The 24,498-nt window shown below is 36.5% G+C and overlaps 1 protein-coding gene across 1 annotated transcript in view; it reads right to left on the reverse strand.

The window, feature by feature from the left end:
• SLC35F1 (solute carrier family 35 member F1) overlaps positions 1–24,498 on the reverse strand; it is a 786,899-nt gene that overhangs the window by 77,875 nt on the left and 684,526 nt on the right. Inside the window, exon 7 of the mRNA XM_053710794.1 lies at positions 17,181–17,335. Within this exon, the coding sequence (XP_053566769.1) occupies positions 17,181–17,335 (155 nt within the window). The remainder of the gene's footprint in view (positions 1–17,180; positions 17,336–24,498) is intronic.

Below are 24,498 nucleotides of genomic sequence, written 5' to 3' on the forward strand. Positions count from 1 at the left end.
CCTATAAATATGTTGTCGGAAACAATATCGTTTATCGACTGCTTCCAACGGCCCGTTATAACCCAATTTCGGCAACTGGACTCCGGCTGCCGAAAACATTATTGTGTCCCATACAAAGTATAGGAAGCCGCTAATCTTTAAATTATACCCGGTTTCCAATACCCGTGCACACCGTAAATACATTGTCAGAAGCTGCCGATGCATTAACAAAAATAACACCCAGCTCAACTAGGTGTAAAACAGGAAAAAGGTGCACTTTGAGACCTATTTCCCATTGAAATCTAACCCGACACATCAAGACCCCTCTAACCGCCATCCCCCCCATCGCAACTTATAATAAATGTATTAACCTCTAAACCATCATGCCCCACAAGGCAAACTAGCTATTTAAACTATTAACCCCTAATCCGCAATGCCCCCACAACGGAAACTATCTATTTAAACTGTTAACCCCTAATCCGCAATGTGCCCACAATGCAAACTATCTATTAAATCTATTAACCCCTAATTCGCAATGCCCCCACATCACAAAGTATCTATTTAAACTATTAACCCCTAATCCACCATTAAAACACATCGCAATTAACCTAATAAATCTATTAACCCCTAAACCGCCAAACCCCACAACGCAAATAACTAATCACTAAGCCCCCTAACCTAACACCCCCTAAATTAACCCCATTACATAAATTAAAATAATCCTAAATTACAATTAAAATAAAAAACCTAACATTACTTAAAAAAAATTAAGCTAAAAGTACAGAAAATGAAAAAAGTATAACATTACATAAAATAATAAACAAAATTATCAAAAATAAAAAAATTAAACCTAATCCCTATGAAAATAAAAAAACAAAACAAAATAAAAACACCCCCTAATCTAATACTAAACTACCAATAGCCCTTAAAAGGGCCTTTTGTAGGGCATTGCCATAAGTTAAACAGCTCTTTTACCTTTAAAGAAAACTAAGTTCCCCCATATCAGTAAAACCCCCCAAAATAAAAAAAACCTAACACTAAAAAATCCTCTTCGTACAATCGCTGCCATACACTGAATAGTGAATTCAAGGGACGTGATTAAATATGGCGTCCCTTGCATTTCTATTGGCTGATTTGATTCTTCAAATTCAAATCAGCCAATAGGATGAGAGCTACTGAAATCCTATTGGCTGTTCAATTAGTGTACTGCAGCGATCGTACAAAGAGGATCCTCTGCGCTCTATGGCTCCGCGGTCGCTGGTCTTCAGTTCCGCGGTCCTGGATGAAGATAAAAGAAGTAGCCGCTTGGAAGAAGACTTCACCACCGGACTTCAATTAATTATTGTGTGAAACAAAATTTACTTCACACAAACAGTAGACCAAAAGGATAATAAAAGGTTGTATTTTGTTAGCACTTACAGTGCCCTTAGGGACAAAGTATTAAAACAAAATTGAGACATATATAGATATTTAGGATTTTAAAAACTTGCCTATGGCAGCTAACCGCAAAGGTTATACTAATTGTAGGAGACTAGTTAAGGCTAATAAACCTAAAACTGTACAGGGTAATCCTTTTTCTGTGAAACCCAAAAGTGAGACATACCAGAGTTTGAACTGTGCACAATGTCACAGTGTAATCAAAGGTTATTATTATTATTATTATTATTATTATTATCAGGTATTTAAGGAGCTATCTCCCACCCCTATACTAGACAGAAATTCTGAATTCTGGGATTTTTTACTTGTGACTCAACCTATGTGGTTACGCACTTAAATGCCCCTGTGGTTTGCTCTGTATAGGGTAAATTGACCCAAAAATAAAAGACAGAACAAGTTAACATAAATCCACCATTCGCAGTCCTAAGATGGCACACTTACCAGTGCCTTCAAATTTCAGAATATGGGTCATTAGGCAAATCAGTTGTGTTTTATGGTAATTTACAAACCAATATAAAAAACCTCGGGGGGGGGGGGCGGGGGTAATAGATAAAAATATCTCCTTTATAGAGAGGCAAAATGTATATGGCCTTAAACAGTTTTCACCCAAAAGGACTTAAAAGGGAATTTGAGCTTAATCCTTTTATTTAACCATAGGCATTTTTTTATATTGAATATACAGTGATTGTTTTCTAAATATGTTTTAAATGTTGGGCCAATCCCATTTAGAGTGCGAAGTTAAGCGCTACTTATAAAATAAAGTTGTGCTTGAGTTAATTATGTCAATAGCTCCTCCCCCTGTCTAGCAGTTGATTAGTCCAATTTTTATGTTGGTTTAAAACTCACTTTGTATTTAATTTATGTTAGCTTGAGAAAGGGGCAGGTGCCCCACGAAATGTTGCTTTGGAAGGCTAATTAAAATATCAAATTCAGCTTGAATTGGTGTGCGGTTCCATCATTGTGACTTTTAATATGTGTACATATGTATTTATGTGTTAACATGTGTATACAGTGGAGGCTCCTCTATATGTGCACAGGCGCATGTGAACCCCCTGAGGGGAAAACGCACAAAACAAAAACAAAAAAACTTTTTAACTAAATAAATATAATTTTTCCAATAGCACCCCTATTGGAAAAATTATATTTATTCAACCCAAAATGTTCCAGTCAAATTTTGCACAAAAAAAAATTGCAGTTTTTACTTCTATCGCAACGCACGTGTGATAGATAGAAGTATAGGCTTCAAGCCCATAGCACTTATTTCTTAGTGCCCTGTAGCGCTGCCCCCAACCCAGCTCCTAACCTTCCTAGCCGCACAGACTTTGCTGATGTCACAGTGAGGGAGGAGGAGCCTCGTCGGCGCAAAATGGAATCAAAGGCAGCAAGTGAGAGGAGAGGGCAGGCAGTGGGCACATCCAGGGGCGGAACTTTCAGTCCAGACAGGAGAATGGAGACTTGCTCCAGCGATCACAGCTAAAAGTAAGTGGGCAGAAGGAGCATGGGAAGCAGCCTTTATTAATGGGGCTTTTTAGCGTGCTATGGGGCTCAATAACTTAATGTTTGCTTGTGGAAATCCAGGTTCAATCACCATATTTATATTTAAAGGGACACTGAACCCACATTTTTTCTTTCGTGGTTCAGATAGAGCATGTAATTTTAAGCAACTTTCTAATTTACTCCTATTATCAAATTTTCTTCATTCTCTTGGTATCTGAATCACGAAAAAAAATTTTTGGGTTCAGTGTCCCTTTAACAGTAACTCCTTGTAACCTGTGAAGGGCTTCATTACATTGCACTGTTTACTTCCACCGGCAGTGTTAAATAAGGCACACAGCATAATAATAAATCCATCAGAAATATAGACAGTATGGCTTTTATAGCCTCTGAAGTTTTTCTCAAGTTGTTTAGTTGCAGTGGTCTGGAATCAACTTTTTTGGGATATTGATGAGAGAGAGAGAGAGACTGAGAAAGAGAGAGACTGAGAAAGAGAGAGACTGAGAGAGAGAGAGACAGAGAGAGAGAGAGAGAGAGAGAGAGAGACTGAGAGACAGAGACTGAGAGACTGAGAGAGAGAGACTCTTGCTAGGTGGTATTTAACCCCAGTTAATGTATTGTGAACCCCTATTTGAATAACCCACAAGCCTCCACTGTTTGTATATATGTCTGTAAAATTCATATATACACATATAAATACAAATGCACATATACAGGGAGTGCAGAATTATTAGGCAAGTTGTATTTTTGAGGATTAATTTTATTATTGAACAACAACCATGTTCTCAATGAACCCCAAAAACTCATTAATATCAAAGCTGAATAGTTTTGGAAGTAGTTTTTAGTTTGTTTTTAGTTATAGCTATTTTAGGGGGATATCTGTGTGTGCAGGTGACTATTACTGTGCATAATTATTAGGCAACTTAACAAAAAACAAATATATACCCATTTCAATTATTTATTTTTACCAGTGAAACCAATATAACATCTCAACATTCACAAATATACATTTCTGACATTTAAAAACAAAACAAAAACAAATCAGTGACCAATATAGCCACCTTTCTTTGCAAGGACACTCAAAAGCCTGCCATCCATGGATTCTGTCAGTGTTTTGATCTGTTCACCATCAACATTGCGTGCAGCAGCAACCACAGCCTCCCAGACACTGTTCAGAGAGGTGTACTGTTTTCCCTCCTTGTAAATCTCACATTTGATGATGGACCACAGGTTCTCAATGGAGTTCAGATCAGGTGAACAAGGAGGCCATGTCATTAGATTTTCTTCTTTTATACCCTTTCTTGCCAGCCACGCTGTGGAGTACTTGGACGCGTGTGATGGAGCATTGTCCTGCATGAAAATCATGTTTTTCTTGAAGGATGCAGACTTCTTCCTGTACCACTGCTTGAAGAAGGTGTCTTCCAGAAACTGGCAGTAGGACTGGGAGTTGAGCTTGACTCCATCCTCAACCCGAAAAGGCCCCACAAGCTCATCTTTGATGATACCAGCCCAAACCAGTACTCCACCTCCACCTTGCTGGCGTCTGAGTCGGACTGGAGCTCTCTGCCCTTTACCAATCCAGCCACGGGCCCATCCATCTGGCCCATCAAGACTCACTCTCATTTCATCAGTCCATAAAACCTTAGAAAAATCAGTCTTGAGATATTTCTTGGCCCAGTCTTGACGTTTCAGCTTGTGTGTCTTGTTCAGTGGTGGTTGTCTTTCAGCCTTTCTTACCTTGGCCATGTCTCTGAGTATTGCACACCTTGTGCTTTTGGGCACTCCAGTGATGTTGCAGCTCTGAAATATGGCCAAATTGGTGGCAAGTGGCATCTTGGCAGCTGCATGCTTGACTTTTCTCAGTTCATGGGCAGTTATTTTGCACCTTGGTTTTTCCACACGCTTCTTGCGACCCTGTTGACTATTTTGAATGAAACGCTTGATTGTTCGATGATCACGCTTCAGAAGCTTTGCAATTTTAAGAGTGCTGCATCCCTCTGCAAGATATCTCACTATTTTTGACTTTTCTGAGCCTGTCAAGTCCTTCTTTTGACCCATTTTGCCAAAGGAAAGGAAGTTGCCTAATAATTATGCACACCTGATATAGGGTGTTGATGTCATTAGACCACACCCCTTCTCATTACAGAGATGCACACCACCTAATATGCTTAATTGGTAGTAGGCTTTCGAGCCTATACAGCTTGGAGTAAGACAACATGCATACAGAGGATGATGTGGTCAAAATACTCATTTGCCTAATAATTCTGCACTCCCTGTATATATATATATATATATATATATATATATATATATATATATATATATATATATATATATATATATATATATATATATATATACACACACACACATAGATATACATATTTAGAGATGTATATGTATGTTTCTCAATGTTAAAGCCCTTTGCTTGCTTTTTTTCCCTAACACCTGAAACCTCATCTCTTTCAGCCTTTATAACTTTTTTGTGCAATATTTTACTCAAATATTTTTTATGAGTGTAACTGTACTTTTCAATGTATTTTGTGACACTTTTCGTTTCACGAAACAGTTAAAGGGAAACTGAACCCATATTTTATCTTTCATGATTCAGATAGAGCATGCAACGTTAAGCAACTTTCTAATGTACTCCTATTATCAATTTTTCTTCATTATCTTTCCATCTTTATTTGAAAAGCAAGAATGTAAGTTTAGAAGCTGGCCCATTTTTGGTTCACAACCTGGGTTGTCCTTGCTGATTGGTGGATAAATGCTGTCCAGGGTCTGAACCAAAAATTGGCTGGCTCCTTAGCTTAGATGCCTTCTTTTTCAAATAAAGATAGCAAGAGAACAAAGAAAATTTGATAATAGGAGTAAATTAGAAAAAGTTGCTTAAAGGGACAGTCTACACCAGAATGTTATGGTTTTAAAAGATAGATATCCCTTTATTACCCATTCCCTAGTTTTGCATAACCAACACAGTTATATAAATACACTTTTTACCTCTGTGATTATCTTGTATCTAAACCTCTGCAAACTTCCCCCTTATTTCAGTTATTTTGACAGACATCCATTTTAGCCAATCAGAGCTGGCTCACTGGAACTCCAGCACAGTGTTCTCTATTTGACACACATGAACTAACACCCTCTAGTGGTGAAAAACTGTTAAAATGCCCTGAGAGAAGAGGCGGCCTTTAAGGGCTTAGAAATTTGCATATGAACCTCCTAGGTTTAGCTTTCAACTAAGAATACCAAGAAATTGGAAAATTACATTCTCTATCTGAATCATGAAAGTTTATTTTGGACTAGACTGTCCCTTTAAAATTCCATGCTCTATCTGACTCATGAAAAAAAAAATTGTCTTCAGTGACCCTTTAACTAGAGCTCTGAGCTAGAGATCTAACCTGATCTTCAATTGCGCTCTAGTGATCGTGTTTATTTTCAACTTGTAATACGAGTGAGAAACCCAACTCGGGCAAACAGACACGACAAACCCCTTATCGCTCGTGCGTAATTGTTAGCATTTCACTTGTCATCTGGTCCTTTGAGTATGTCAGGGTACTATGTTTTTTTAAAGTAAACGTCTTCTGCGAATAGATCACAAAACAAAGACGCCTCCTAGTGTGATATAGTAGGTACAAGGTGGTAAAATTGAATAAATGATGGATACTCGCAAATGGAGCAGCACCCAATTGTGCTAAGTCAGGCAGACTGGGAACTTGCAGTGTCCTAGCTCACTGGCCCAGCATGAGTACCGGTATCCCAGGTGTCCTCAGTAGAAAATAAGCTCAGACTCTCATATAAAATTACAATTGTCACAATTTAATATAAAACATAAAAACAGATGTCAAATTAAATGACTCTGATATTAAAAACACAGAAAGCAACGCGTTTCTCAGATCTCTGTCTGTTTCATCAGGCTTCTGCTAACTAAATGAGAGTTCTGACTTAAATACAACAAACAACCAACCCTAAGTATAGATAACATTGTGCTCATGCACTTGGAGTTATTTAAGAATCAGCACTAATTGCCTAAAATGCAAGTCTGTCAAAAGAACTGAAATAAGGGGGCAGTCTGCAGATGCTTAGATACAAGGTGATCAGAGGTAAAAAGTATAATAATATAACAATGTTGGTTATGTAAAACTAGGGAATGGTAAATAAAGGGATTATATATCTTTTTAAACAATAACAATTTTTTGTGTTTATTGGCCCTTTAACCAGAGCTATAAGTTTGCACTATCCTGATGTGCGTTAAATTAAATTGCGCTTAAGTGGTCACCTTTGCTTTCAACTTGTAATACGAGCACTACATCTGACGCTTGCAAACAGCCACAATAAACCCGATATCGCTTTGCGTCACTTTTAGCATGCCACTCATAATCTCGTCCAAATTAATTTCTTTCATGGTGATGAGATTTCACGAGTCCATTACTCTTGGGATTCCACTCCTGGCCACTAGAAGGAAGCAAAGGTTCTTGACACTGCAAGAGTACTCAATCCATCCCACCTCTCAGGTAAGCCAGTTTGATGTATAGCCAAGCAAGGAGAGGTAGAAAGGAAGGAAAGGACAGAGCAGGGAAATGAGGTACAAAACTAGAACTGCCTCCAGAGAAAAATTAACTAAATTGAAAAATTGGGCGGGCCACGTGAAATCTAATTGTCAGGTAAGCATACATTTTGTTTTCTTTCATAAGGTGATGAGAGTCCACAAGTCCATTACTCCTGGGAAACAATATCCAAGATGTGGAGTCCACAAGTAAAACATTTTTTCAAAGGCAGGCACCTAATTTGCAGGCACAGCTGTCTGAAGAACTTTCCTACCAAAAACCTCTTCAAAAGAAGCAAACACATCAAAGCAAAGAATTAGTAAAGGTATGTAAGGATGACTATGTCGCTTCCTTGAAAATCTGGATTACAGAAGCCTCATTCTTAAATGCTCAGGAAGTTGAAACTTATCTGGTAGAATGAGTAGTAATGTGGACTGGGAAGATTGTCCTGCCTCAAAGTAAACTTTATGAATTAAGAGTTTTAATGAAGAATTTAAAGTAACAGCTTTTGCCTTTGGGTTTTGAATGGACCATAGCAAAAAATATAAAAGGACTTTCTAAAATCCTTTATAGACTGAAGATAACGTTTGCTAAAATGCTGCACCATGAGCATCCCCACAGGTCCCTGCACACACTCCCCTTACCTTTTACTTCACCATGTATGGGCACACACTGCTGAGTGGGCTTTAGAAACATCCAACCAATCAGAGTTTGAGATACTATGTCACGTGGTTGTCATGTCGGGTCTCTGTGCACCATCTTTAATTTTTGGCAAACCGTAGCTAAAAGATTGTTCTGTTTTAAATATAATAACACTCCGTTCAATTAAATTAATAAAAATATATCATGCAAACAGAACAAACATTAAGTTTACTAAAATATTGATTTTATATAAGCTAGATAGCCACAGTTTAGCATACGTATAATACGTAATATTAGCAATCTAGTTATTAAAAGTATGATAGGAAGTCTTTCCCATTTTAAATATGTCTGGAATTGCCCTGGGCATCATTTTACTGCAGGACTACGTTTACAAAGATACTGCCCTACCTCATACTGGCACCTAGGACGTGCGGTCACGTGTCTGAATATGCTGCGCCTGCAGGAAGCCGCCCTGTTCAATCCACGGCTGTGTCACTCATTGTTCATTCCACGACACTGCATTGTCCCGGAATGAAGGTGCCCGGGACCCGCGACAGACCTGCAAAATGCGGGACTGTCCTGGGCAATCACATGGTCACCCTAGTGTGTGTATGCCAGAAAGAGTGTAAGTTTGTTCATGTTTGTATCAGAGTGTGAATTTATTCATTTGTGTGTCAGAAAAGAGTGTGTTGTCAGAAAAAGTATATGTTTGTGTGTGGGAGAGTGTGTTTGTTTGTGTGTGTGAGAAAGCATGTGCATTGTGGGTGTTGTAAGAAACGTATATTGCAAAACTGCATTGCAGGGTTTAGATTGGGATTTTTTTAAAGGAACCATTACATTTACCTGTGTGCCTACGACTCCTGGGGCCTGAGTAGAGTAAGCAGATGTTGGGGGCTACAGGGCCTATGTACATGATCTAAAATGTAATTTGGGCATATATTGGGTATAAAAAATATTCAGTAGTTATGCCTCTGATCTCAGATCTCATTGGGCACAGAGCTGGCATAAAGTGGTAGCCTGCAATATTCAAACAATTAATATTATATTTGGGCATATAGCAGGCGGTTGAGTCCATACATCTGTTCAGATATCTAATTTAGGCTGTGGGGTCATATATTGGACCTGATCTCTTATTAGAGTATACAGCTGAGCTGATGTCTCCTTTGGATGTATATTTTGCACAAATGGTGCTACAGGGGCATGAAAAGAGATTAAAAAGAATGTATGTGATCTAAACTATTAAACTATTACTTTCACATATAGCTGAAAAAACATTGCATCTATTTTGGTAAACAAATATTATTTCATGTATGTATCTTAGTGTGTTTTATTAAAAGCATGATTTATGTGGTTGGTTGTAGATTAGATTTAAACAGAAAGAAACAGAAAGCAACTAGGATTTGTACATGTTCAGGTCACACAAAAATGGGGTGGCCTATTTTATAAGAAATAAGTTTTCCCTGCAAGTAGTTTATCTTTGCGGTGTGCAGTGAGGAAAACAAGCTGAAGGTGAAATGTATTATAAACAGTCTTTCTAGAGATATGACATATACTGTATATCTAGAGAGAGAACACTTTGCCAGGTTGGTTGACTGGTTAGAAGACCCACAAATGGAAAATGTATCAAGACTGCAGGTACACATCTGCCTGCAATTTCCACTTGCGATGCAGCATCACATGTCCAAATTTAACATTGCACAAGAGTTCTCTTGTGAAACCCCTCTTTTTCTCCTACTCAAAAATTGTGCAAGAGCAGGGCATATCAGTCACCCCAGACATGCATGTTTCGGGTGGATTTATCAAACTTCTGAAGTAGTGTAGATGCAAAAGGAGCAGTTTCTGCTTATGTAAGCCTGCACTGCAAATCCTCAAAACATAAGAAAGCCTTTGTGTACACAAAGAGATAAGATAAGGGGGTAGAATTATTAAGCAGCGTATACTGCTTTATAGCCGCGATGTTTCCGGCTCGCCGTAAACATAAGTTAAGAAGAAAGATCGCTGCTACTTAACTGTCCTCCACCTTTTGTTGAAGGAACAGCATTGCACTACTGGCAGCTAGCTGAACACATATAGTTAGCCAATCACAAGAGACAAACATGTGCACCAATCAACAGTTAGCTCCCACTAGTTTAGGATATGTGCATATTCAATTTTAACAAGGATACCATAAGAACAAAGCACATTTGAAAAATAAGTGAATTTAAAAGTGTGTCTTAAAATAACATTCTCTATCTGTATCATGCAAGTTTAATTTTGACTTTCCTATCCCTTTAAGCAGCTCGGCTTTGTTTGATGGCTTGTGACCATACATCTACCTCTTGATCACATTCCAGAGGTTTCAATGCGGTTCAGGTCTACAGACTGGACTGGCCATTACAGGGTCTTGAACTAGTGGTCCTTTATCCACACCATGATTGACCTTGTTGTGTGGCATGGAGCATTGTCCTGCTGGAAAAAACAATCCTCATAGTGGTTTCTTAATTTTTTCCACAGCTGTATTTGTATATTCATGTCTATGGCTCCCAGTGTGTGTCTGTACACTTACCCGGTCTCCATGTGCTACATGCAGAGGCGTAACTAGAAACCACAGTGCCCAGGTGCAAGAATCTAAAAATTTGAATTTGATACATATTTATATATATATATTTTATTTTTTAATTTTTTTAGAATTTAACCCAACACAAAAAAAAAATGTGAAACATGTCTGCAAAAGGGGGTACCCTGTGCCCACAGTCTGTGAGATAGTCTGACCCCCTATTACTGAGTATAGTGACACTGTTTAACCCATCAGTAGTGTATATAGTGAATGAGTGACACAGTCTGTAATCTGCCGGTGAGATGGCTGGTCTGACCCTACCTGCCCCAGTACTTTATATAGTGGTACTGTATAGTGACACTGTTTACCCCCCCAATGCTATTGTAACAAGGTCTGTAATCTGCTGGTTCCACAAACATACACACACACATACATGCATAAATACACACACAGTCACATACATACACACACATAAACACAAACATACTTGAATAAATACACAAACACATATACATAAACACAGACATATACACACATACATACGTACACATGCCTATAGGTTTAAGCTTTGGTTTAATTGTACATTACAGTCATGACCCTGTGAGGTCATGTAATAACAATTCTTTTTTATTATTATCATTATTATTATTATATTAAATATAAATCAAATATCAAAGGAGCCTAAATCAAATGGTTCATAGAGAGAGGAACAAGAATTGTAATTCTATGAGCCATGACTTCCTGACCCCGTGGGTTGTTCTATGTTACCAAGTTAGTATTTTACAGCATTAATAGTAAGTATCACAGAGACAGCAATATTTAACCCTTTTATTGCAAATTATTTAATCACTCTATTGGCCACAATTCCCATGCATGGATGCACAGTTCTAAACCCAATTTATAGCAGTTTGTTTTCTGGGTAAAATAACTTTTTATATATTCAACATGATTTCTATCAAAATAAATACATAAATAAATACAAAACATCTGTAATGGAGAGATACTAGAATGAAAGTCTGCTTTTATTTTCTTGTAGTTAAAACTAACAGTACTGATACTCACAGGCAATGTCACAAATGTAGTATGGAGTTGGACCATTCAAATATAAAAACCATTATAGTGTTCTGCTACTAAATATGAAAATCTAATGTTAGCAGGGGAAAAAAAGCATCTTGTAGTATATTGAGTTGTTATGCAGTTGTTAATTGTCCATTACACCTATGCAGCAGTGATTTTGCTCCTTGGCTGCCCATTTGCACTGAGCCATGCTTTTTATGTTGATATGGTGATATTATAGTGACCCTAGGTCCCTACTTCCCCACCAGCCAGTACTATATGTAGTGTGTGACTGAAGTGATACCGTCTGTGAGATGGTTCGGCCCTGATACTCCCCTAAAACGCTCAGCCTCACTGGTTGCAGTCATTGCACTACTGACCATCTGACACCTGTCCAGTCCACTACTCCAGTTACTGGTTCAATTTAATCAGCCTGGCAACCTGCCATAATGCCACTCAGCCTCACACTGACTCACCACCACTAGCCGAGTAGCCGTCTCTAGCATACATACACACACATATATACACACATACACCCATACATACATACACAAACACACACATACACACGTATATGTATAAACACACATACACCCACACATGCACATACACACGTATATGTATATATACACATACACCCACGCATGCACATACACACGTAAATGTATATACACGCATACACCCATGCATGCACATACACATTTATATGTATATACACACATACACATTACATATTCACATGTATGTGTATATATACACAGATACACAAACACACACATACACACGTATATATATATATATACACATATATATATATATATATATACACACGCATGCACATATGTATATGTATATACACACATACACCCATACATACACATTACATATACACATGTATATGTATATACACACATACACAAACACATACACACGTATATGTATACACACATACACAAACACACACATACACATGTATATATGTATATACACACATACACCCATACATACACATTACATATACACACATACACAAACACTTACATACACACGTATATGTATACACACATACACAAACACACACATACACACGTATATATGTATATACACACATACACCCATACATACACATTACATATACACAAATACACAAACACTTACATACACACGTATATGTATACACACATACACAAACACACACATACACACGTATATATGTATATACACACATACACCCATACATACACATTACATATACACACATACACAAACACTTACATACACACGTATATATGTATATACACACATACACCCATACATACACATTACATATACACACATACACACAAACACTTACATACACACGTATATGTATACACACATACACAAACACACACATACACACGTATATATGTATATACACACATACACCCATACATACACATTACATATACACAAATACACAAACACTTACATACACACGTATATGTATACACACATACACAAACACACACATACACACGTATATATGTATATACACACATACACCCATACATACACATTACATATACACACATACACAAACACTTACATACACACGTATATATGTATATACACACATACACCCATACATACACATTACATATACACACATACACACAAACACTTACATACACACGTATATGTATACACACATGTATTATTCGGTTATTTGTAGAGCGCCACAGATTCCCCAGCGTTATATGTTTATAAACACATATGTATATAGTCACATACACCCACACAAACATACATACACATTACCCATTCTGCACTATTGATTGCACTCTACTTGTAATCTAACCCTATTAATTTGATGAGCCATAGGTTTAGACGACAGGACAGAAGCAGAAGCTTCTCTGAGTCACAGCAGTCTGTCTAGGGTTGCCACCTCAGCCATGTTTTCCTGAACAGCTATGAGTTACACATGCTGTAGGGTGTGCAGGGAGGAACATGAACAGTGCTGTCCAGGGTCACTATTTGTGTGCTGCCCAGGGGCGCAATTCATGTTCCCTTCTGCACACCCTGTATAACTGTCCAGGAAAACATTGTTGAGGTGGCAACCCTAAGTATGTCTGATCATAAGCATTTTATCTTGTCCCATGTGCATTCACATGTTTTTTTTTAAAAATATGTTATTAATGGACAAGATTATGCACATTTGTATTTTATTTAAACAGATTAAGTTAACATATATTGTGGAAAATATAAGGCAGAACAAATGACACTATTTCCCTGATTAGCCAATGGTGATATGTTAATATAATATTGCTTTAGGGGAGGTGTGCATTAAACAGACTAGAATTCTGCTGTCTACTCTTAATAGCTAGACGTAAATTCAATAAAGCAGAATATATGCACTTTGACACTCAGAGAGCAACATAATGAAGAGATGCAGAGTAAGGCACCTACAAAAGGCATATTTCTATAAATTTGCCTATGTGCTCTAGAGCTACAAAATCATGTCAAGTTAATATTATTTGCTTTAAATGAACACAGCTCCAGGTGCATCAAATCCACTGAGTCAATAAACAACCTAACATAATAACAAGAAATCCATTGCAATTTCTCTAAACTCTTGCAAGCCTTTATTCTGCTAGGGACAATTTAGAGGGACAGTCAAGCCCAAAATAAAATTTCAAGATTCAGATAGGGCATGTAATTTTAAACAACTTTCCAATTTACTTTTAGCACCAATTTTGCTTTGTTCCCTTGGTATTCTTAGTTTAAAGCTAAACCTAGGTAGGCTCGTATGCTAATTTCTTAGACCTTGAAGGCCGCCTCTAATGTGAATGCATTTTGACAGTTTTTCACCACTAGAGGGCGTTAGTTCATGTATGTCATATAGATAATATTAAGCTCACGCACGTGAAGTTACCTAGGAGTCAGCACTGATTGGTAAGCTACACTACAGAAAAACAAATAAAACATATAAAAAAAAATATTTTCTATTGTAAACTGGGTACTGGCAGACAGCTGCCAATAACCAAGATGGCTCCGAATAAGGTAGAGGGGGAGGGTTAGAGAGCTGTTTGGGGGGAGATCAGGGAGGTTGGGGGCTAAGGGGGATCCTACACAGCAGCATATGTAAATATGCTATAAAAATTAAAATAAATAAAATATACCTTTTATTTTAGTTTCTGCCAGTACTTAAGATGGTGGGGACAATTGTGGGGTGGGGGAGGGAAGGGAGCTGTTTGGGAGGGATCAGGGTGTGTGATGTGTCAGGTGGGAGGCTGGCCTCTACACTAAAGCTAAAATTAACCCTGCAAGCTCCATACAAGCTACCTAATTAACCCCTTCACTGCTATCCATAATACACGTGTGATGCGCAGCGGCATTTAGCGGCCTTCTAATTACCAAAAAGCAACGCCAAAGCCATATATGTCTGCTATTTCTGAACAAAGGGGATCCCAGAGAAGCATTTACAACCATTTATGCCATCATTGCACAAGTTGTTTGTAAATAATTTCAGTGAGAAACCTAAAGTTTGTGAAACAATTTGTGAAAAAGTGAATGATTTTTTTTATTTGATCGCATTTGGCGGTGAAATGGTGGCATGAAATATACCAAAATGGGCCTAGATCAATACTTTGGGATGTCTTTTAAAAAAATATATACATGTCAAGGGATATTCAGGGATTCCTGAAAGATATCAGTGTCCCAATGTAACTAGCGCTAATTTTGAAAAAAAGCGGTTTGGAAATAGCAAAGTGCTACTTGTACTTATTGCCCTATAACTTGCAAAAAAAAGAAAAGAACATGTAAACATTGGGTATTTCTAAACTCAGGACAAAATTTAGAAACTATTTAGCATGGGTCTTTTTTGGTGGTTGTAGATGTGTAACAGATTTTGGGGGTCAAAGTTAAAAAAAGTGTGTTTTTTTCCATTTTTTCCTCATATATTTTTTTTTTATATAGAAATTATAAGATATGATGAAAATAATGGTATCTTTATAAATTCCATTTAATGGCGAGAAAAACGGTATATAATATGTGTGGGTACAGTAAATGAGTAAGAGGAAAATTACAGCTAAACCAAACACTGCATAAATGTAAAAATAGCCTTGGTCCCAAACAGACAAAAAATGGAAAAGTGCTGTGGTCATTAAGGGGTTAAAATTGCATGCTTTATCTGAATCCTGTCCCAGCCTTTACTGATGGGGAAATGATGGGAGCCAAATCAAATATTCAAGCTATTAATGACTAGATTACGAGTGGGCTAGAAAATACGAATAGAAAAAAAAGAGTAATGTGCATTGGGATTCGCGATTTAGGTCTAACGCAATGTCAGGATAGCGCATATTAAGAATTGCTAACTTTAATGCGCGTTCTTAAAATATTAAATATAACATTTTAAAAAATATTAATAAAAATGATTAATTATTATACGTAATGTAGAATATTTTCAAATAAATATTAAATATATCTATATTTTTTACAGTATGTATAATAATTTTTAATAATAATTATTAATATTTTTTAACATTTAATATTTTTTTAGATTTGTTAATTTCAATAACACACACACTGAAGTTAGCAATTCTCCATGTGCGATACCCCTACACCGTTAGTCCTAAATCGCAAACCCTGATGAGCGTTACGCATATTTTACATTTCTATGTTCTTCACATAGAAAATAATGTACTTTTTATTATTAAATATATATTTAATATGTTTATGTAAAATAGATATATATACCTAAATATCTACAGGAATAGATATACAGGTATAGGTAAATAGAAATATATAGAAATATATATTTACAATAAAAATGATATTATCCTGTAAGCGAAGGATGGAATTTAAAATATTTACAATAAAAACACAGTAAAATACATAAATACTTAAATACATATGTTCATGCATCTATACATTATATATATATATATATATATATATATATATTTATATATATAACAATACATACACATATTTAGACATGTCTATCTATGCATAGATATGTTTATAACTTTTTAAATAATTAAATAGTGTTTATATGAGTGTAAATGTAGTTTTAAATGTATTTATGTTGTGTATAATCCAATTTTTTCCCTTCAACTACCCCTTACGCAAGCTCTCAAGTTGCAATAACCCGCCGAACATAAATCGCAATTGTACTTGAGCGAATGCGTTTACTTTCAACTCGTAATATGCGTGCTATTCACGTAAAAATCTGATAAAAACCGATTTCATTCACACGCAACAGCTAGCACGCTCAGTGGCTTTCTTTATTTCCAGACCAGGCATTACCAATCTGGAACGCATTTTAACTATGTGTTTAACCTCTTTGCATGGGGTTAAACACATAAGTATAGGCAAGCAACTAGTGTAATGATATTTTGGTATATAACTACATTTTCTGTTTTGTGTCAACTATTTTTACAAGAGAACAGTTTGAAGCCAATGTCCTCATTTCCAGTTAAGTGAAATAGAAAAATCATTTAACTTACCTTATAATGGAACAAGAACAGGCCACAGAAAAAGGTGTAGAGTTCCGCTGTTAGTACTGAAAGGTTGATTGCAGTGGCGCTTGTTTTCTTTATAACCACAGGCATGAAGCTATAGAGGCCAAACATACAGGCACTGAAGCCGACATATAATAGCCCTGCAGAAATAGGAAAGCTTAATGTAATCATGTTTGTTTCTGGTCAGTTCTGGAATGTACAAAGTATTTTTTATTAACATTTTCACAGCTGGAAAACATAAAAAAGTAATGCACTATCTATGTTTTTTTTTTAAGCCTATTTAGATCATTCTAAATAATAAGCTATTTCACAGCATTCAGTTTATATCCTGTTCCTGTAAACAGATAATATTGTATACACATTCTGTTGAGCATATTGTTTTAGTTAATTTCTTTATAATGTATAACTAACAAACATTGGGTAAAAATGCCTTGCTGTTAAAAACCCTGCATAAAATAAAATCGCCCCAACTATCATGCAACTATAATGTATCTGAGAACCTTTTTTTTTGCAGCTTATTTTGTACAACTTGAAAAATGAAGAAAAATAGAGAAAACAACATAGCAAACATTAAATTGATCACCCTTGCTCAAAAAATATTTTAATAAGAGTTTCTATTCAAAGAATTCCACATTTTATATCTTTCTGATTTTAGCTTATTGTGTCAAATCCTTCAATGGTTACAAAGAAAAAAAAATTAACTGAAGAATAGGAATATTAAAGATTTATGTAAGAAAAAAGCAGAAGAAACGAGACGTAGATTTTTTTTCCATATTCATTACATTTGTTAGATAAATGTGCAGCCCCCTCTAACATGAAAATGAACAAAAGAGGGCAAAAAAAAAATCAGTTGATTTGTTTGTGTGATTAAAACTGTTATTTTAAAGTGAGGATGTGCATTTGTGACATTTAGGCTGATCTTGTGCAAATCCGTATCTTGTATCGCACTTTCCCAAGAATAAATCAGGCTCCAAAATTGCTGAATGCGGCTTGCGTCCAATTTACACTGGTCAATAACAATAGCTGTATATACAATTACTGTATATAATATATATATATATATATATATATATATATACACATGCACACACACTCACACACAGTGCTGCTTCTGGCTTGTAGCAGTATCACTAGCTGAGCCTAAGTTTAAACTGCTCTCCAGCTTCTCTTCTGCTGTCCTGAAGATGTTCCCCATAAGAAAAAGCAGACAAATCCATTTTCATCTTGAATTTGCCCTGATATTTTGCATCTGTGTAAGTGAGCAAAATTAAGCCTGAGAAAGCCTGATTTGTGTGTTACCAAAAACAATTGCAAGAATATCAGATTTTTTTCCAGTTACATCATATTCACATTTCAGGAGATTTAAGTTATATGCTTGTGCTTCTATTGGATTGCAATGGCATATAAAAGCTGCACAAAAAGAAAACATAACAGTAGGGGAACAGTGTAACACATACAGCTTAAGAAAATCATGTTGGTGCATATACCGAATAATATATAAATAATCAACAAAGCTGTTATTTGGACTCAGATACTAACCAGCAATATAATAAGGTCATAAAATGTTAAGACTACATTTCTCAAATTCTCTGCTATCATGGGCATTCTGGTCAGGGGAATAACAGAAGGGTACAGCAAAAATAGAGCTGTTCCCAAATAGATCATTTTTGTATAAAAAGTGAGGTTGTAAAATGAAATAAATATAAGGTAAATATTTATTTTTCACTCCTTACATATTAATGCAAGATTCTAATAAGGAAGGAGATATGATGCGACAGTTGGCTGAAAAGCATCAGTACATAACATCATGTTTTTGTGCCTACAGGCACCTGAGATGTAAATCCGGCCCTGTTAAGGTCCATTTAATTTTCAAATGGATTTTATGCATGTAAGTGTCCAGGATGTCTTACAGCATCAGAAAAGCCATTTTGAATCTTTCTGCCACTATAACTCCACCCTTACATCAGTCCTTGACAATCTGGCCCCACCTACCATAGCTCGGAAATCATACACTCATCTTCAGCCCTGGCATACTGCTCTAACATGGTACCTACGCAGATGTTCCCATACTGCTGAGCGACACTGGAGAAAATCTCGGAGTTCTGCTGACTTTCTTCACTATAAGTTAATCTTGAATTCTTACTATTCTGCCCTTAATCTATATAAGCAACATTACTTCTCTACTCTTATCTCTACTCTTTCTTCAAACCCAAAATGTCTGTTCTCCACGTTTAATACTCTTCTCCACCCACCTCTACCTCCTGCTACAACTTCTCTCTCAGCTCAAGATTTTGCTAGCTACTCAACAACAAAATCGACTCCATCAGAAATGAAACCAGCTCTCAACATACTACCGGTCTCCCACCCCCTCAAAAGCTCACAATCATCCAAAACCCACATAGCCATAAATTTAACTCTTTTCCCCTGTTACAGAGGAAGAAGTTTCAGCCCTTATACTGTCCTATTGCCTCACTAACTGTCCTCTCGACCCTCAGAGCTACTCCCCTCCCTCTCTTCTACCCTTACCCCTATACTCGCACACATCTTCAACCTATCCCTCGGCACTGGTATATTTCCCTCATCTCTTAAAGAGACAGTCTACACCAGAATTTTTATTGTTTAAAAAGATATATAATCCCTTTATTACCCATTCCCCAGTTTTGCATAACCAACACAGTTATATAAATATATGTTTTACCTCTATGATTACCTTGTATCTAAGTCCCTGCAGACTGCCCCTTATCTCAGTGCTTTTGACAGACAAGCGGTTTAGCCAAATCAGTACAGACTCCTAAATAACTCCACAGGAGTGAGCACAATGTTATCTATATTACACACATGAACTAGTACTGTCTAACTGTGAAAACATTTCAAAATGTTCTGAGCTAAGAGGCCATTTTTTGTTCAGCACATGGGTAGCACTTGCTGATTTGTGGCTAAATGTAGCAAACCAATCAGCAGCTCTACCACTTTTTTTTTTTTAAAAGCAGTTCTTAACATGTTTTAATCATGTATTATTAAATAAACATTTTTTTCCAAAAAGTTTATGAAATTTCTTCCAGGATTTAATAGTGATGCCTATGAACAATTTAAACTATTATACTGTAAAGTGTTTGCTTTACATATCACACAATATATTTGTATTCACTTTGAAGTCAAACACCAGTTGCCGCTGAACGTCATCATGTCTCTTCCAGAGTCATATTTCTTGCCCAGGTATCATCCTCTGTTGCCTCTGTCTACCAATCTCTCTATTGTCATTGTTTAGGGTCAAGATTTAGAAATTCATTCTTCAGGCTAATACAGGGAGTGCAGAATTATTAGGCAAATTAGTATTTTGACCACATCATCCTCTTTATGCATGTTGTCTTACTCCAAGCTGTATAGGCTTGAAAGCCTACTACCAATTAAGCATATTAGGTGATGTGCATCTCTGTAATGAGAAGGGGTGTGGTCTAATGACATCAACACCCTATATCAGGTGTGCATAATTATTAGGCAACTTCCTTTCCTTTAGCAAAATGGGTCAAAAGAAGGACTTGACAGGCTCAGAAAAGTCAAAAATAGTGAGATATCTTGCAGAGGGATGCAGCACTCTTAAAATTGCAAAGCTTCTGAAGCGTGATCATCGAACAATCAAGCGTTTCATTCAAAATAGTCAACAGGGTCGCAAGAAGCGTGTGGAAAAACCAAGGCGCAAAATAACTGCCCATGAACTGAGAAAAGTCAAGCATGCAGCTGCCAAGATGCCACTTGCCACCAGATTGGCCATATTTCAGAGCTGCAACATCACTGGAGTGCCCAAAAGCACAAGGTGTGCAATACTCAGAGACATGGCCAAGGTAAGAAAGGCTGAAAGACGACCACCACTGAACAAGACACACAAGCTGAAACGTCAAGACTGGGCCAAGAAATATCTCAAGACTGATTTTTCTAAGGTTTTATGGACTGATGAAATGAGAGTGAGTCTTGATGGGCCAGATAGATGGGCCCGTGGCTGGATTGGTAAAGGGCAGAGAGCTCCAGTCCGACTCAGACGCCAGCAAGGTGGAGGTGGAGTACTGGTTTGGGCTGGTATCATCAAAGATGAGCTTGTGGGGCCTTTTCGGGTTGAGGATGGAGTCAAGCTCAACTCCCAGTCCTACTGCCAGTTTCTGGAAGACACCTTCTTCAAGCAGTGGTACAGGAAGAAGTCTGCATCCTTCAAGAAAAACATGATTTTCATGCAGGACAATGCTCCATCACACGCGTCCAAGTACTCCACAGCGTGGCTGGCAAGAAAGGATATAAAAGAAGAAAATCTAATGACATGGCCTCCTTGTTCACCTGATCTGAACCCCATTGAGAACCTGTGGTCCATCATCAAATGTGAGATTTACAAGGAGGGAAAACAGTACACCTCTCTGAACAGTGCCTGGGAGGCTGTGGTTGCTGCGGCACGCAATGTTGATGGTGAACAGATCAAAACACTGACAGAATCCATGGATGGCAGGCTTTTGAGTGTCCTTGCAAAGAAAGGTGGCTATATTGGTCACTGATTTGTTTTTGTTTTGTTTTTGAATGTCAGAAATGTATATTTGTGAATGTTGAGATGTTATATTGGTTTCACTGGTAAAAAATAAATAATTGAAATGGGTATATATTTGTTTTTTGTTAAGTTGCCTAATAATTATGCACAGTAATAGTCACCTGCACACACAGATATCCCCCTAAAATAGCTATAACTAAAAACAAACTAAAAACTACTTCCAAAACTATTCAGCTTTGATATTAATGAGTTTTTTGGGTTCATTGAGAACATGGTTGTTGTTCAATAATAAAATTAATCCTCAAAAATACAACTTGCCTAATAATTCTGCACTCCCTGTATAAAAATCCTTCACTAACACATACCCTCCTATAACTCTGCAAATATTATAAATCTGACACTCTGCCCAAGAGTATCCTCATTATTTCCCCATATTCTCACCTACATGTCATCTCTACAACAGCACTTCAGTGGAACTCTTTGTATCTTGGCTTGTAAGATCTGCCTCACGTTTTCAGTGATTTTAATTGAAATAATTTTTATTGGTTTTCATTATCAACATTTCAAATCATGAAAAGATATACAAAAAGGCAAACATAAAAAAAATTGACAAGAGGGAACCACAAAGTATGTCGATAAGACAAATATTAATAAATCTCTGTATCGCTATCAACCATGTAACCTCTTTCTAAAATAGGCATATTAAATCGCCCACTTCCTATTCACGTATAACATATCCAGGTTGAGAATCTCCCTCCCTCGTTAATACTATAACTCTAGAGATTGAACAATGTTAAGTAGTAGAGATTGAAGTTTTCTCCATGACTCTCTTAAAGGGACACTGAACCCAAATTTTTTCTTTTGTGATTCAGATAGAGCATGATATTTTAAGCAACTTTCTAATTTACTCCTATTATCAAATTTTCTTCATTCTCTTGGTATCTTTATTTGAAATGCAAGAATATAAGTTTAGATGCCGGCCCATTTTTGGTGAACAACCTGGGTTGTCCTTGCTGATTGGTGGATAAATTCATCCACCAATAAAAAAGTGCTATCCAGAGTTCTGAACCCAAAAAAGCTTAGATGCCTTCTTTGTCAAATAAAGATAGCAAGAGAACGAAGAAAAATTTATAATAGGAGTAAATTAGAAAGTTGCCTAAAATTGCATGCTCTATCTGAATCACAAAAGAAAAAAATTGGGTTCAGTGTCCCTTTAACCTAGATACAGATTTCAGTTCCCTCCGTCATGCTTCTTATCTTATATATATATAAACTATTAGTTAAACATCAGTAACCATGAACCATAACCCCCCTCCCCCACCAGGTGTTTCCATAAGTATTATCTAGCAACAGGTGTATTTAACGGCTTCTTATTCTGCAAGTTACTATTTAGGATATCTGTGCCTAGGTTCATAAATATTAAATGTTTAATGGACCCCGCCCCTCCTCCTCAGCTATCCGTTTTCAGTGATTTTAAAGGGACGTGGAACCCCAAATTTTTCTTTCATGATTTAGATAGAGAATACAATTTTAAACAACATTCCAATTAACTTCTATTATCTAATTTGCTTCATTCTTTAGTTATGCCTTGTTGAAGAAATAGCAATGCACATGGGTGAGCCAATCACACGAGGCATCTATGTGCAGCCATTGATCAGCAGCTACTGAGCCTATCTAGATGTTTTTTTTAACAAAGGATATCAAGAAAATGAAGCAAAATAAATATAAGAAGTTAATTGGAAAGCTGTTTAAAATTGTGTGCTCTTTCTAAATCATGAAAGAAAACATTTGGGTTTAATGTCCCTTTAAGAGTTTTCTAAAAGCATATGTGTTCAGGGATGTGTTTAACCTGCACTAACCTATGTCTCATATTTCTAATGTCAGATTCCTCACCTTCCCTCTTTACTGATACTCTTGTACCTCCTTTAGAATATAAGCGCATGTGCACAAATGTCCTTTAGGCCATCCTTCATAAATGGAATTTAAAAAAGATTGCAACTCACATGCAAGGCCTTTTACTAATCTATTGTTTGTGTAACGGATTTTTGTGACTATTTCTCAATAATCAAGCACCGCTTAATATAATAAATAAATAAATCAATTATTACTTTCTAATGTGTTAGATAATTTTATTATTACACCACAATCCATAGTGTGGTCATTTTCGGTATGCTCTGGCCACTAATAAGCTCTTTACTAATTGGTCTGATCACAATCAGTCATTTACCATTGTTTTTAAGCACTGAAATGTTAAAGGGACAGTATACACCACTTTTCATATAACTGCATGTAATAGACACTAGTAGACATATAACTGCATGTAATAGACACTACTATAAAGAAGAAAATGCAAAGATACTGATATAAAAATTCAGTATAAAACCTTTTAAAAACTTCCTTACAGACATTAACCCTTGAGTAACAAGACCCAATTTTCTTACCGTTTGGGACCAGGGCTATTTTTTAATTTCTACGGTGTTTGTGTTTAGCTGTAATTTTCCCACACATATTATATACCGTTTTTCTCGCCATTTAATGGAATTTATAAAGATACCATTATTTTCATCATATCTTATAATTTACTATAAAAAATGATAAAATATGATAAAAAAACACACTTTTTCTAACTTTGACCCCCAAAATCTGTTACACATCTACAACCACCAAAAAACACCCATGCTAAATAGTTTCAAAATTTTGTCCTGAGTTTAGAAATACCCAATGTTTACATGTTCTTTGCTTTTTTTGCAAGTTATAGGGCAATAAGTACAAGTA

This window comes from Bombina bombina, chromosome 4 (genome assembly GCF_027579735.1).
Source record: "Bombina bombina isolate aBomBom1 chromosome 4, aBomBom1.pri, whole genome shotgun sequence".
NCBI classification, from domain to species: domain Eukaryota; kingdom Metazoa; phylum Chordata; class Amphibia; order Anura; family Bombinatoridae; genus Bombina; species Bombina bombina.